The following is a 12,091-nucleotide window of genomic DNA, read 5'->3' as shown; positions in this document are numbered from 1 at the left end:
GTGACACCCGGTGGACAATATGAGTATGTTAAGATGCCCTTTGGATTGCGGAATGCTCCTGCCGTGTTTCAGCGGTTTATCAACATGGTGTTGGTCAAAGAGGACGCGATGTTGATAGTTTGTCTGAATATTTGGAAGATAGGTCTGACTTGAAAGAAGTTCGGGATTTGCCTGCATTACGTGAAGCTGCTTCTAGTCGTATTGAAATTTCTCAGTCTAGAAATTCTGCCTCATATGGCAAAAACCATAAAGGTCCGCAAATCTTTTCTGAAGGTGATTATGTTGTGATACGTAATGTTGACACTACTATTGGCACTAATAAGAAATTTATTCCGAAGTACAGAGGGCCTTATCGTGTTCATAAGGTGTTGCCAAACGACAGATACGTGATCCGAGACATAGAGAATTGTCAAATTTCCCAACTTCCTTATGATGGTATCATTGAGTCCGCTCGAATTAAGAAATGGGCCGATTGGAGGACCCCTTTTGAAGAAAATGCACTCACGTAGAAAGCAACACTTGCCAGACGTAGTTAGTTATGTGTTTGTGTTTATGTGTTTACTAACCCCGAGCCGGACGCGGGTAATCGTCTTTTCTAACCTTTATGTGATCGAGACGATCATCAGTCAGGAATGGCCGAGTTGTAGTGTGTTTTCCGTGTGAGAGATTGGTTTACTGGCAGCCCGGCGGGGCGAGCTGTCAGTTTGTGCGTTTCGTATGATTGCGTTTCCGTCAAATATGAATGTCTGTGTGTGTGAGTGAAGAAAGAGGCCTTTTGTGTGAAAAAACTTTTAACCGCGTGCGAAATTATTTCCATCCCAATCCGACTCTACAAATTAAAATTTTCAAAGCCACAAATTTGAATTTTCAAAGCCACAAACTTAAATTTTCAAAGCCACAAATTTAATTTTTAAAGCCACAAATCTAAATTTTCAAAGCCACAAATTTGAAATTTTCAAAGCCACAAATTTAAATATTCATAAAAACAAATTTAAGTTATTAAAGCAGCAAATTGGACTAACTTTTCGCATTAAATTTTTCAAAATGAAATCAACTTTTCTCTGCGTGTACAAGATTGAAAAAAGCCAAATTGCAACTCACCGAAAACCAAAAGTGGACCATAACTACGTCGGCCACGAGGCGTCCTTGATCGGTTCCCAACTGATGGAACTGCTCGGTCGCCGTTCCGAAACACGTCAGGCATTTTTCCGTCCCGGATTGGTCCATTTTTACCGATTAAAATCAACTGCTTTTCACCACTAGATTGGAAGCGACTGAATCACGCCGACCTGCCACTCCAGAAATAAAAAGAGGCTCACTTTTTGAGGTTTTGTTGTGACTGACATCCCAAGAACAAAATTTGTTATTTGAGCTAACGAGGGGTGGGTTGATGTGTTTTTTTTTTCGTCGGAAGTGAAATCGCTGTACCTGCGGAAGCGTTTCGAAACCCCGGTCGTTCAGAATCAAAACATTGCAATTTTATTCAAAAAGTTCCGTCGCGTCTTTCCGGCTAGCAGGGGTTTTTCGGTGGAAAACCATGACGCCGCAATGCCTAACGTGCTTCCAGGCGGTCGAAAATGTGAACGGTGTATTGGGTGCTGGAACCGTGCAGCAAATCATCCGGAAGTATCTGTGGTTCACGGTAGGTTTCTTGAAAGCTTTTATATTTTCTTGATTTGGATTTATAAATATTGTTTTTAGGAAACTGAGCTAGTTTCGGCCTTGATATGCCCGAAATGCTGGGAGAGTGTTTACGCCTTCCACCGTTTCTACGAATCGGTCGAACAGCTGTATCAAGCCATAAGGCCTGATTCCAAAGACGCGGACAAAAATGAACTTCCGGTCAAACTGGAAAGTATGGCAGAGGTCAACATGATCGAAACCACAAAGGATGAAGAACTGGTGAAATCAGAAATCAAAGAGGAGCTGGAAAGCGATTCTGAAAACGGTGGAGAGCCCAAATCGGTTCAGGATGATTTCCTAAACGAAGAACAGGACTCGGAATCGGAATCCGAAACTTCAGATTACGAGGACGAGCTCGTGAGCAATTCCAAAACTAAACTTGGACGCGATGCCGACGACTTTATAAGGAAGCACATCGTACTGAGTTGCGGGTTGTGTGACCAATCGGATGTCTCCTTCCAGGACTACCTTAATCACATGGAAATCGTTCATGGGCAGAAGCAGAAGCACGTGATCTGTTGCGGGACCAAATACAACCGGCGGGAACTGTTGTATGAGCATGTGCGGCATGTTTTCAACTCGGACGCGTTCCAATGTCCCAAGTGTCAGTACAAATGCGTCAACAGTGAGGCCTTGAAGCGACACCTGAAGCTGAAGCATAACATTCGATCCACTCGACGGTACAATAATTCAAATCGGATCAAAAAGGCTCCGCCTGAGAAGCGCTCGGAAGAAGCTCTTAAGAAAAAGGAAGAGGCCGATAAACGGCGAGAAGAAAGACAAAAGGAGGACGTCATGATGCGAGAACATATTCCGTTTGGATGTATACCATGCGGGCAAAGTTTCGAAGCATACCGGGACCTGTATTCTCATGAAAGGATCCAACACAAGCGCAAACCAGTGATCGTGTGCTGTGGCCACAGATACAATTGCCGGCAGCGGTTGTTGCAGCACGTGCAATCGATCAACAATCCGATTGCGTTCAGATGTGAGCTGTGCTTCCGGTGCTTCGGAAATGAGTATCTCAAGAACGAACACAAAAAGAAGATGCACACCAGCGAGGCGGAAGTGAAGTTCCGCTGTGATCGCTGTCCTAAAACGTTTACCCGAGAGCTGATGCTGCAGAAACATCTGAAGGACCACGAGGATGCCGATGCGGATCGAATCAAGTGCGATGAGTGCGGTAAACGGTGAGTTTATTTTGTTAAATTCTTATCAGCAAATTCGTTTTGCGTCAGGTGAATGACCTCTTTCGGAATGCTTTTGTGCACCTAGATTTACGAAAACGAAAGATTGGTTTTGGATGGGGAAGAAAAGCTTTTTTCATCTAACACGACTAGATCGTATCGAACCATTCTGGTTACAAAGCTGAGCAAAAGCCACTTAACCGCGATCGTTGCCTGATAAAAAGACTTGGCTGTCATCTGATTGAAATTTTAAACAAATATTTTACCATTTACACATTTCAAAATAAAATATCTGCTTTTATCCTACATAAAAAAACATTCGAGACAGCTAGGACGTTAATCTCTTCAAAATAAAATAAAATTAGTCTCACACTTACCGCGGCAACTTACTTGGAATAAAACCGCTTCCGATGATGCTCGGACCATTCGATCGGGTGCATCTTCTTCTGGTGCGCGTGCATATTGGCCCGTGAATTGAAACGCTTATCACAAAACAGGCATCGATTCAGGACGTCTCCACTGTGAACCGATGCTTCGTGATCCTTCAGATTTGCTGCTTGCCGAAACACTTTCGGACAGTGTCGGCACTGAAAAATGCGCTCCCCTTTACTATGCTGCCGTATTTTGTGTGCCTTCATGGCCTGCTTGTTGGGGGACACGTGGCCACATATTTCACAGGTACATTCCACATCCTCGTGGCGCGCAACGTGTCGCTTCCAGATGGCCCGGGTTTTCAACCATTTGTGGCAAATTTCGCACTGCATCTTCAGCTCGCTGGGATCTTTGTGCAGTAGCTTATGTTCCATAAATGCGGTAAAACCGTGGAATCCCTTGGCGCAAATTTCGCAAACAAACTCGATGGGTTGGGTGTGTTTGAATTTAATATGGTTGTTCAGCGTTAATCGTGATTTGTAACTAAAAGTAAAAGGCATCAAATATACATTTCAAACCCTCGTTACAATTAGAAACCCCACCTCGTGCCACAGTATTTGCAATCCAATGCGTTATGCTCCTGATCTTCGTGATCCTTTAAATGCACCGACAGCTTGTACTCGGTAACAAAACTTTTCGGACAACGATCACATTTGAAAGCGCGCTCATCTTCCGTAGCATGAAACTCTCGCATGTGCCGTTTGATTCCTTCGTTGTCCGAGAAATTTTTCTTACACTGCTCACACCGGAAAGTGTCCGGATCGTTGAACGCCTGCACGTGCTGATAGAGCCGTGATTTGTTGTAGAACTTATTCCCACAGCACATCAAATATGGAGAAGCTACTCCATGTTCCAGTCGAGCGTGCTTGACAAAATTCACAAACGTTTCCGCATTGTCACCACATTGGTTGCAAATATATTGCACATGCTTTCGAATGTACTGGTCCTGTAGGAGGAATGCTTGAAGTTTTTTGTTTGGTTTCTTATTTACAACAACCCGATGTTTCCGTTCTCTTGTTACGGTTACAGGTATAATTTTTTTTGTAGATTCCTTTTGAGATAACTTACTCCTTTCGTCAGATTCCTGTTTGATTTCTTTCGATTCTTCTTTGAGATTCGTCTTGTCTATGTCTATCTTTATCTTCAAATCTTCATCAGTTTCGGTGAAAACATTTTCATAAGTACCATTTTGGACAATTCCTTCGTCCAGGTAATCTTCCAAATATTCTACGTCCGTTTCCGGTGAAACTAAATCGGGTGAGTAGTCATGGTCCGCACTTTTACGTACCCTGTGCAAATCTTCAATCGCTAAATAAAACTGGTGGAACTTATCGATTTGAACCCAGCAAAGTCTGCACAGCTGTTGGTCCTCAAAATCATTTTCCTGAAGAAAAAAACCATTACAAAAAATTACCAAGATTTTTTAAGAGTTTTTACCTTAAACCAGAAGTGTTTCTCGAGCGCGTCAACGATGTTTTCGCATTTTTCTCGCTCGATCGGAATAAGATCCGCAAGATTCGATGGCCCCTGGAGGCAGGTGAAGCACTGGACCTGATCGAGGGCCATCGCTAGGCATCGATTTGCACAGGGTACATTGTTTCAGTTAAAACATGAAGTACACAGATGAACTGATTGGACCAATTTTGTTGAAAAAAAAATGACTACGAAGGAAAATAACGAGCAAAAACGATTTCGAATGAAGTAAACAGCAAAAGGGAACGACAAAAATGGAAGCTCGAGGGGTGTTACGATGGTTTTTATTTCTGGTAATTAGTCAATGTGTTTCATTCGTTTCATTGGAAACAAATTTGTGTTAATAGGGTCTTTCACATTCCGAAGATGTTATGAAAAAAAAATTTTTGTGTAAATTTTATTGTTAAAAATATTGTTTAAAAATTTAACTAATGTTTGACCTAAAATATAAAAATTTTCAAACTTTCCAAGTTCATTGAAAAAAAAAAAAAGAAATTTACAAAACATTTAATAAGCTTTTGATTTAAAAGACATTTCCCACGTTTGAAACATTGTTGATAGATACCAATACCTTATAGGGCTTTTGCCACACACACCCATACAAGAGGTCTTTTGGGCAAACATCTGAGGTTTTTATATGCGGCAAAAGAAAAATTGTACTAAAATGTTGCGTTTTCCTAAAAAAAATCTCAAAAAGACTCATTAAATATATTTTGAATCATCTGCTACAAAGCGAGAACGATTATGTGCATATTTAATTGAATATTAGTGCAGAACAAAGCCAATAAAACTAAAAAAAAATGGCACAAAAACGGTTCTTTCTGATCCTTTGTTAATTGATTCTTCATAAACAATTGATGAAAATTACATTCTTTTGTCTTTTTCTTGTTTCTACTCGCCAATGCTGTTTTTAGAACGACTCGGAACTGCTTTATCGGTATTTGCTCGTTTCGTTTCTTTAACAATCTTTTATACTTCGGAGAGATATTTTGAAATTTTTTATGCTCTATAGAGTTTTGTGCTCTGTAGAGTATAAGGTGGTATAAGTTACATTTTTTATACTCTGTAAGAGATTAAATTTCCTTAACACAGTTTTTTTTAGCGAAATACTTTAAATGTATTTAGTAAATACTATTTACCAAAAAGGTCAGTTACTTTTATAAAATCAAACATCGATATAGCTATAAAGCTCAGTAATTTTGTGTTTTGGCATCTTAAAAACACGTTTATTGAATCTTAACACCGAATAGCTATATGAAAGCTCAGCAATTCTGGGTTTGTCTTGGTGATGATTAACGAATAAATACGCAATGTTCTTCGCGTTTCCGGGCGAATGTGTTTAGCTACCCTATGATGAATTTTAGACCGTCCACATATTGAAATAGTGATTAGACAAAACTGATTGCTTAGCACTCGCGATACGAACATGCACGCACGAAATCAAATCCAACATAAAAAGTTACAGAGGTTGTATATAAGAAACGACCGATAAGTTCACGTAGAATTACGACAGCCTGTCTTGTGTAAATGTGTTTTTCGTTTTAAATAAGCATTCTAGAATAAAGTATGTCTAATTTTTTAAAGGAAATAATCTTCAAGAAAAGTCAGTCTTCCCTAAATTGTCGTTTTAAAACCTATTAATGGTCTAAAACGACCCATATAGATAGTATGCAGCTTGTTCAACTGCATAACAAAAGGCGAATTAAATATAAGTATAAGCAGAAACAAAGCCGATGTCGTCGAAATGATTGCGCCCGGCAGTTATGCAAATAATGTTATCAACACACGAGCTTTGTATCAAACGCTTGCAAGAATAGCTTTCAATGACTGCTTTGATCTAAACGCTTGAATCAGTGCAAAAGCTCTCGAACTGTTCAGCCTCATGCGTCTCGTTGGAATCAGTATTATGTTTTCATTTCCCTTCAGATCACATTGCAATCACTAACTTAAAATGTTGAATTTACCTAGGGTTCCGGAGAAAGCGTTAGATTAACCATGATTTCATTCCATCAAAAATCATTAACGGCCCTTTTCAGGGCCATAATCTTTCAAAGAGTTGTTCTTGATCTTTTTGAATTTTTGATAGTCGTGTGCGTTGAGTGGGCGGTATGGATGGGTAGGTGGTGGTGTGCGATGGGTAGGTGGTGGTGTGCGATGGGTAGGTAATGGTGTGCGATAGTTGGTGGTGGTGTGCGGTGGGTGGGTGGCATGTGACGGCTGAGTGGGGTGAGATGGGTGTGTGGAGGTGTGCGATGGGTGTGTGGAGGTGTGCGATGGGTGTGTGGAGGTGTGCGATGGGTGGTGAGGTTGGGTGGATGGTAGTGTGCGATGCGTAGTGAGATTGGGTGGGTGGTAGTGTGCGATGGGTTGATGGCTTGCGATGGGAGGGTGGTGTGCGATGGGTGGATCGTGAGCGAAAAATGGGGCGGCGGCTGGTGGGAGGTGTGCACGCGCGTGTGTGTGTGCACGCGCGCGTGTGTGTGTGTGTGTGTGTGTGTGTGTGTGTGTGTGTGTGTGTGTGTGTGTGTGTGTGTGTGTGTTATCATCTCAGCTGTCACAATTTTTTCCAGCGCTGTTGACCATCTCAGCTGCTGCACTTGTGTCAAGTTGGAGTTTCTCTTAACGAATGAAACGAACCGTCGGTCGACTGCTTCTTTTATAACTTTCGTTGGCTGGAAAAAACAAACATCATCAAGGGGCGGGGCGTCCTAGTTTTTTTTCATTTTCGAATAGCCAATCAACGTTAAGCAGGCTTGGTATGTCTTTTAAGAAAGATGTCTCTGAAAGAGGCGTTTTTCGTGACGCGAGATCCGTTCGCGGATTTCAATTTACCCCCCTATAGTGTTGCCGTAAGACGTAATTCTACGTCAAAAAAGATGTCCGTATTATTGTATATGCACTTTACTGATAAGTAAACGACTTATGAAATTGTAATTAATAATCATAGATAATATATCAATACTGTTGGGGATTTCAAAATGATAAAATAAATCAAACACCAAAGTTCGTTCGGCTCTACCTTAACTGATGGCTAGACTTAGACTGATCTTCAATGATCGTTTATTCTTTTCGTTCTCGTTCGAGTTCTCTCTCGAGATGATTCACGCTTATAATTATTTATGTATAATTGGGTAAGTATAGGGATACTAAACGTATTAGAGAAGCACGCGTATGTTAAAAGGGGTTTTTTTTCTAGGATTTTTAAGTCTTTCGAATTATTCATCCTCATAGGAAAACCGAGACGGAACCTGAATGTTTTCATTATCGACAAGCCAGAGAGACATCATTCATAAGATGTCTTTTCTCCACAGCAAACGAAAACCGCCGAGTTCGGTAAAAACTCTCCGAATTCTCTGTATGCTGAAAATTAACAGCTTTCAAATGGGGCTGTGAATGATCTGTCATTTTTGGTAGCTATCACTGTGACAGATAATGTAATGCCAAGCAAACCTTTGATTAGTACTGACTCACCTGTAGTTTTTATCGAAACCCCTATAATTACCTAATATATGTTATTATTACCGACATAGCTGTAAAAAATGCTGAACTGTCAGCATTTCTCGACCGGAAAAACCAAAATTTTCGCCAATTTTACCGAAATATCTATTTTTATTAAGGGGGGGGTAGGGTCTAACACTTTCAAAAAATCGATTTTTTTATTTTTTTATTTTCTTATTGTAAAACATTTCAAGAATGTTGTGTCAAATTTTCAAGTCAATTGAAGCAAAACTGTTGAAATTATAGGCCTTTATCTCCTCCTATTTAATACTGCAAGAAAGCAAGAGCAGAAACTTCAAACGCGTTTTTCTCGAAAGCACATTTTTAAAGTCCGTGGACATCGTCATTTGAAAACTACTTATCCGATTCTTTTCAAATTTGGAACATATTTTCTTCATAGAAAATACCAGACCCCAACGTTTTTCTTTTTTGATTTTTTTACTTTGGGGAGATTTTACAGATATAAAATGGCGGATTTTTTCGTGAAAAATCGTAGTTTTTACTTCAAACAGCCACAAAAATTTCATAAAATTTTTTTTAAGTTAAATAAAAACGTTGGGGTCCAGAAAAACATCTATTAAAAATATTTCACCCTGATTTTTTTACTTTAGATGATTCTGTGCTGAGATACAGTGTCCACCGCAAATCCTGTTTTCTAAAAGGCATCCTCGAAAGTGCTCCGTCACCGGCTCATTTTTAAATATTTTTCTACGAAAAAATTACTAAATGTTCTTTTAACAATGCTTTATATAATGCAAAAAATTTGAAAACATTTGTTTGAACGATAGCTCTAGAAAAAAATCGTGAAAATGGTGTTTTTTTTACCCGTTACACCCTACCCCCCCCTTAAAGGATTTTTTTAATTACAAATCTAGTTTGGTTAAATAATTATGGTTGGTAAATAGATTCGTCAATTGCTCTACTTATTGGGAAAATTATAAGAGTCAAATCAGTTTTAGAGATATGCATTAGAGTGCCCCAAATGACCCGACATTTGAAAAAGTTATGCGCTGCAGGCTTAAATTGATCTTAGGCCTAGTACAAGGTCTCATGCCAAATTTGGGCCAGATCGGATCACGGGAAGGGGTCGCTCAACGAGCCTATAGTTTGTATGGGATTTTGGAACATTTTGTTCGGGAGGAACACGAAAATCCTGTTTTTCATAAATAACTTTGGTCTCCTTCGGCCGATTTCTTTTGAAAACGATTTTTCTTAAAGCCTAAACTATGACAAATATTTCATTCGAAGACTACATTTCGATTCAAGTTAAAACACAAAAGTTATTAAACTTCAAAAATGGGATAATTTTTAAAACCATTTTTAAAAGAAATCGGCCGAAGGGGACCAAAGTTATTGATGAAAAACTGGATTTTCGTGTTCCTTCCGAACAAAATGTCCCAAAATCCCATACAAACTTTAGGCTCGTTGAGCGACCCCTTCCCGTGATCCGATTTGGCTCAAATTTGGCATGAGACCTTGTACTAGGTCTAGGATCAATTTAAGCCAGCAGGGCATAACATTTCTCAAGCTTGAAATTTCTCATACAAATTTGGGGCAGTCTAATATGCATGTATTGCAGTTTAGCATATAGCAAATTATTGTGATCTTTTCCATTTCAGCTACACAAGCCACCACGTGTTGTACATGCACATTCGGAACAAGCACCGGGCGCCGCGTTTCGTGTGCGACATCTGTGCCAAAGCCTTCCACCTGAAGTCCGAATTTAACAAACACAAAATGCAGCACGAAAATCCGGACCAGCTCAAGATGCAGTGCCAACATTGTTTGAAATGGTACTAAATGTTCGAAATATCCCAAAAATTGGTTTAATTTAACCGTCAATCTTCCAGGTTCAAAAATCGCGACTATTGGAGGGCACATGTGCGGCTGCACGTGGTTGGCGAAATCAAGTGCGAACTGTGCGACCGGGTTTGTCCGAACCGGGTGGCCTATCGCTCCCACTGGAAGCACGTGCACGGCAACAAGAGCTTCAAGTGTGACTGGTGCGACAAAACGTTCAAGAAGGCGCTGAACCTGAAGGAACATATTGCGTCCCGACATACCGGCGATAGTCTGTACACGTGTTCGTTTTGTCCGAAAACTTTCAACTCCAATGCGAATATGCACTCGCACCAGAAGAAGATGCACCCGATCGAGTGGCAAGCGATGCGGGATAGCATTGCAGCGTCGAAGAAACCGGCCACCGAGGATGGGGTAAATCCTGGATTGAATGTGGCGATGGATGCGTTCAATGATACTTAGGGGAAAGTGCTGTAGTGTTGATTGTTTAGTTTGACATTTGTGTTTCTGTGTCATCGTGGGACATACGTTTGTTTAATTTTTGAAAATAAAGTGGTATTCTCAGAACAGAGATTTGTACGAATAAGTTTTTTTTTTCTATAATGTTGTAAATATATCATCATAACAGGAAATAAAATAATCTATATCGAATAATGTGTAGTAATTCAGATGACAAATCTAAACAGCCGAAGCAGCCGCCCGCTTACGATATGCGGAGCTGGAAAAGGCAGTTAAACGAGCTTGTAGACGAGACAAGAGAGCCTGGACAAACTCCCTAGCCGAAGAGGGAGAAAGAGCCGCCGCCATTGAAGATATCCGATTATTATATGATATATTTCGCCGCCTAAGTGGTGCAAGGACTAATGCAAGAATGCCGCTGAAAGACCGAGCAGGTCAGCTGCTGACAGATCGAACAGATCAGCTCAAGCGTTGGACTGAGCATTTTGAACAACTCTTCTGAGTTACAAATAACAATGGCGAACAGAACCCGCTGTTCAAAGCGCCAACAGTAAGTCGCATTAATGGCGTCAACTCGGATGCGCTCTCGCTGGCTGAAATAGAAGCGGCAATCAAAGACAAGAAGTCCAACAAAGCGCCTGGAATCAATTGCATTCCTGCTGAGATGCTCAAAGCCCATCCTGCTTTGTCAGCTCCAATGTTGCACTGTCTTTTCGCTGACATCTGGGATTCTGCAACATGCGACTAGATGCAGGGTATCCTCGTTAAGGTCCCGAAGACAGGAGACCTGACAGAGTGTGGTAACTGGTGAGGCATAACGTTGATCTGTACAACCCTCAAAGTACTCTGCAAAGTGATCCTGAACAGGATTCAGGAGAAAATTGACGCCACCCTCCGACGGCAACCAGTTGGATTCCGATCCGGACGATCATGTGTGGATCACATCACAACACTACGAATAACACTGGAACAAATCAACGAATTCCAGGACTCTCTCCTGCTGGTGTTCGTTGATTTCGAAAAAGCATTTGACCGACTGAACCACAAAAACATTTGGGCTGCTCTTAGACGACGAGGAATTCCAGAGAATCTAGTCCATTTAATCGAAGCATAGCACGAGGCATTTTCGTGCAAGGTCTTGCACGACGGTATCTTGTCCGAACCAATCCCGGTAAATGCTGGAGTGAGACAAGGGTGTATTTTTTCACCGCTACTTTTTCTCATCGTAATGGATGAGATCTTGACTGGATCGATTGACTGTAGACCAAACCGAGGATTGCCGGAATGGAGCAGCTAAACGACCTTGACCTGGCAGACGATATTGTTTTGCTCGCCCAAAGAGAACAAGACGTGCAGAGCAAACTCGACGACCTCACCGAAAGCTCCAAGGCAGCAGGTCTCAAAATCAATGTCGGGAAGACCAAGTCGATGGAAATCAACACAGTAAATCCTTCCAATTTCGTGGTAACTTGGCAACAAGTTGAGATTGTGGAGTGCTTCCAGTATCTTGGTAGCCAGATCACGCCTGATGGTGGTACCAGAAATGACACAGAAACCCG

General features: G+C 41.0%; 2 protein-coding genes across 2 annotated transcripts; one reads left to right on the top strand and one right to left on the bottom strand.

The window, feature by feature from the left end:
* Positions 1-1,412: 1,412 nt before the first annotated feature.
* Positions 1,413-10,647, top strand: LOC129739091 (transcription factor grauzone-like). The gene is made up of 4 exons (XM_055730487.1): positions 1,413-1,642; positions 1,702-2,873; positions 9,893-10,066; positions 10,124-10,647. Exons 1-4 carry the CDS (start codon positions 1,538-1,540, stop codon positions 10,533-10,535), a joined length of 1,863 nt encoding a protein of 620 aa, XP_055586462.1. The 5' UTR covers positions 1,413-1,537; the 3' UTR covers positions 10,536-10,647.
* On the bottom strand, positions 3,137-4,978 carry LOC129739092 (transcription factor grauzone-like). Its single transcript, XM_055730488.1, has 3 exons — positions 4,740-4,978; positions 3,845-4,686; positions 3,137-3,785 (listed from the first exon to the last, which is right to left on the bottom strand). Exons 1-3 carry the CDS (start codon positions 4,866-4,868, stop codon positions 3,257-3,259), a joined length of 1,500 nt encoding a protein of 499 aa, XP_055586463.1. The 5' UTR covers positions 4,869-4,978; the 3' UTR covers positions 3,137-3,256.
* Positions 10,648-12,091: the final 1,444 nt, after the last annotated feature.

The sequence above is a fragment of the Uranotaenia lowii genome, chromosome 1 (assembly GCF_029784155.1).
Source record: "Uranotaenia lowii strain MFRU-FL chromosome 1, ASM2978415v1, whole genome shotgun sequence".
NCBI classification, from domain to species: Eukaryota; Metazoa; Arthropoda; class Insecta; order Diptera; family Culicidae; genus Uranotaenia; species Uranotaenia lowii.
Note: the sequence above shows the minus strand (reverse complement) of the source record. Positions and strands in the feature narration are given on the sequence as shown.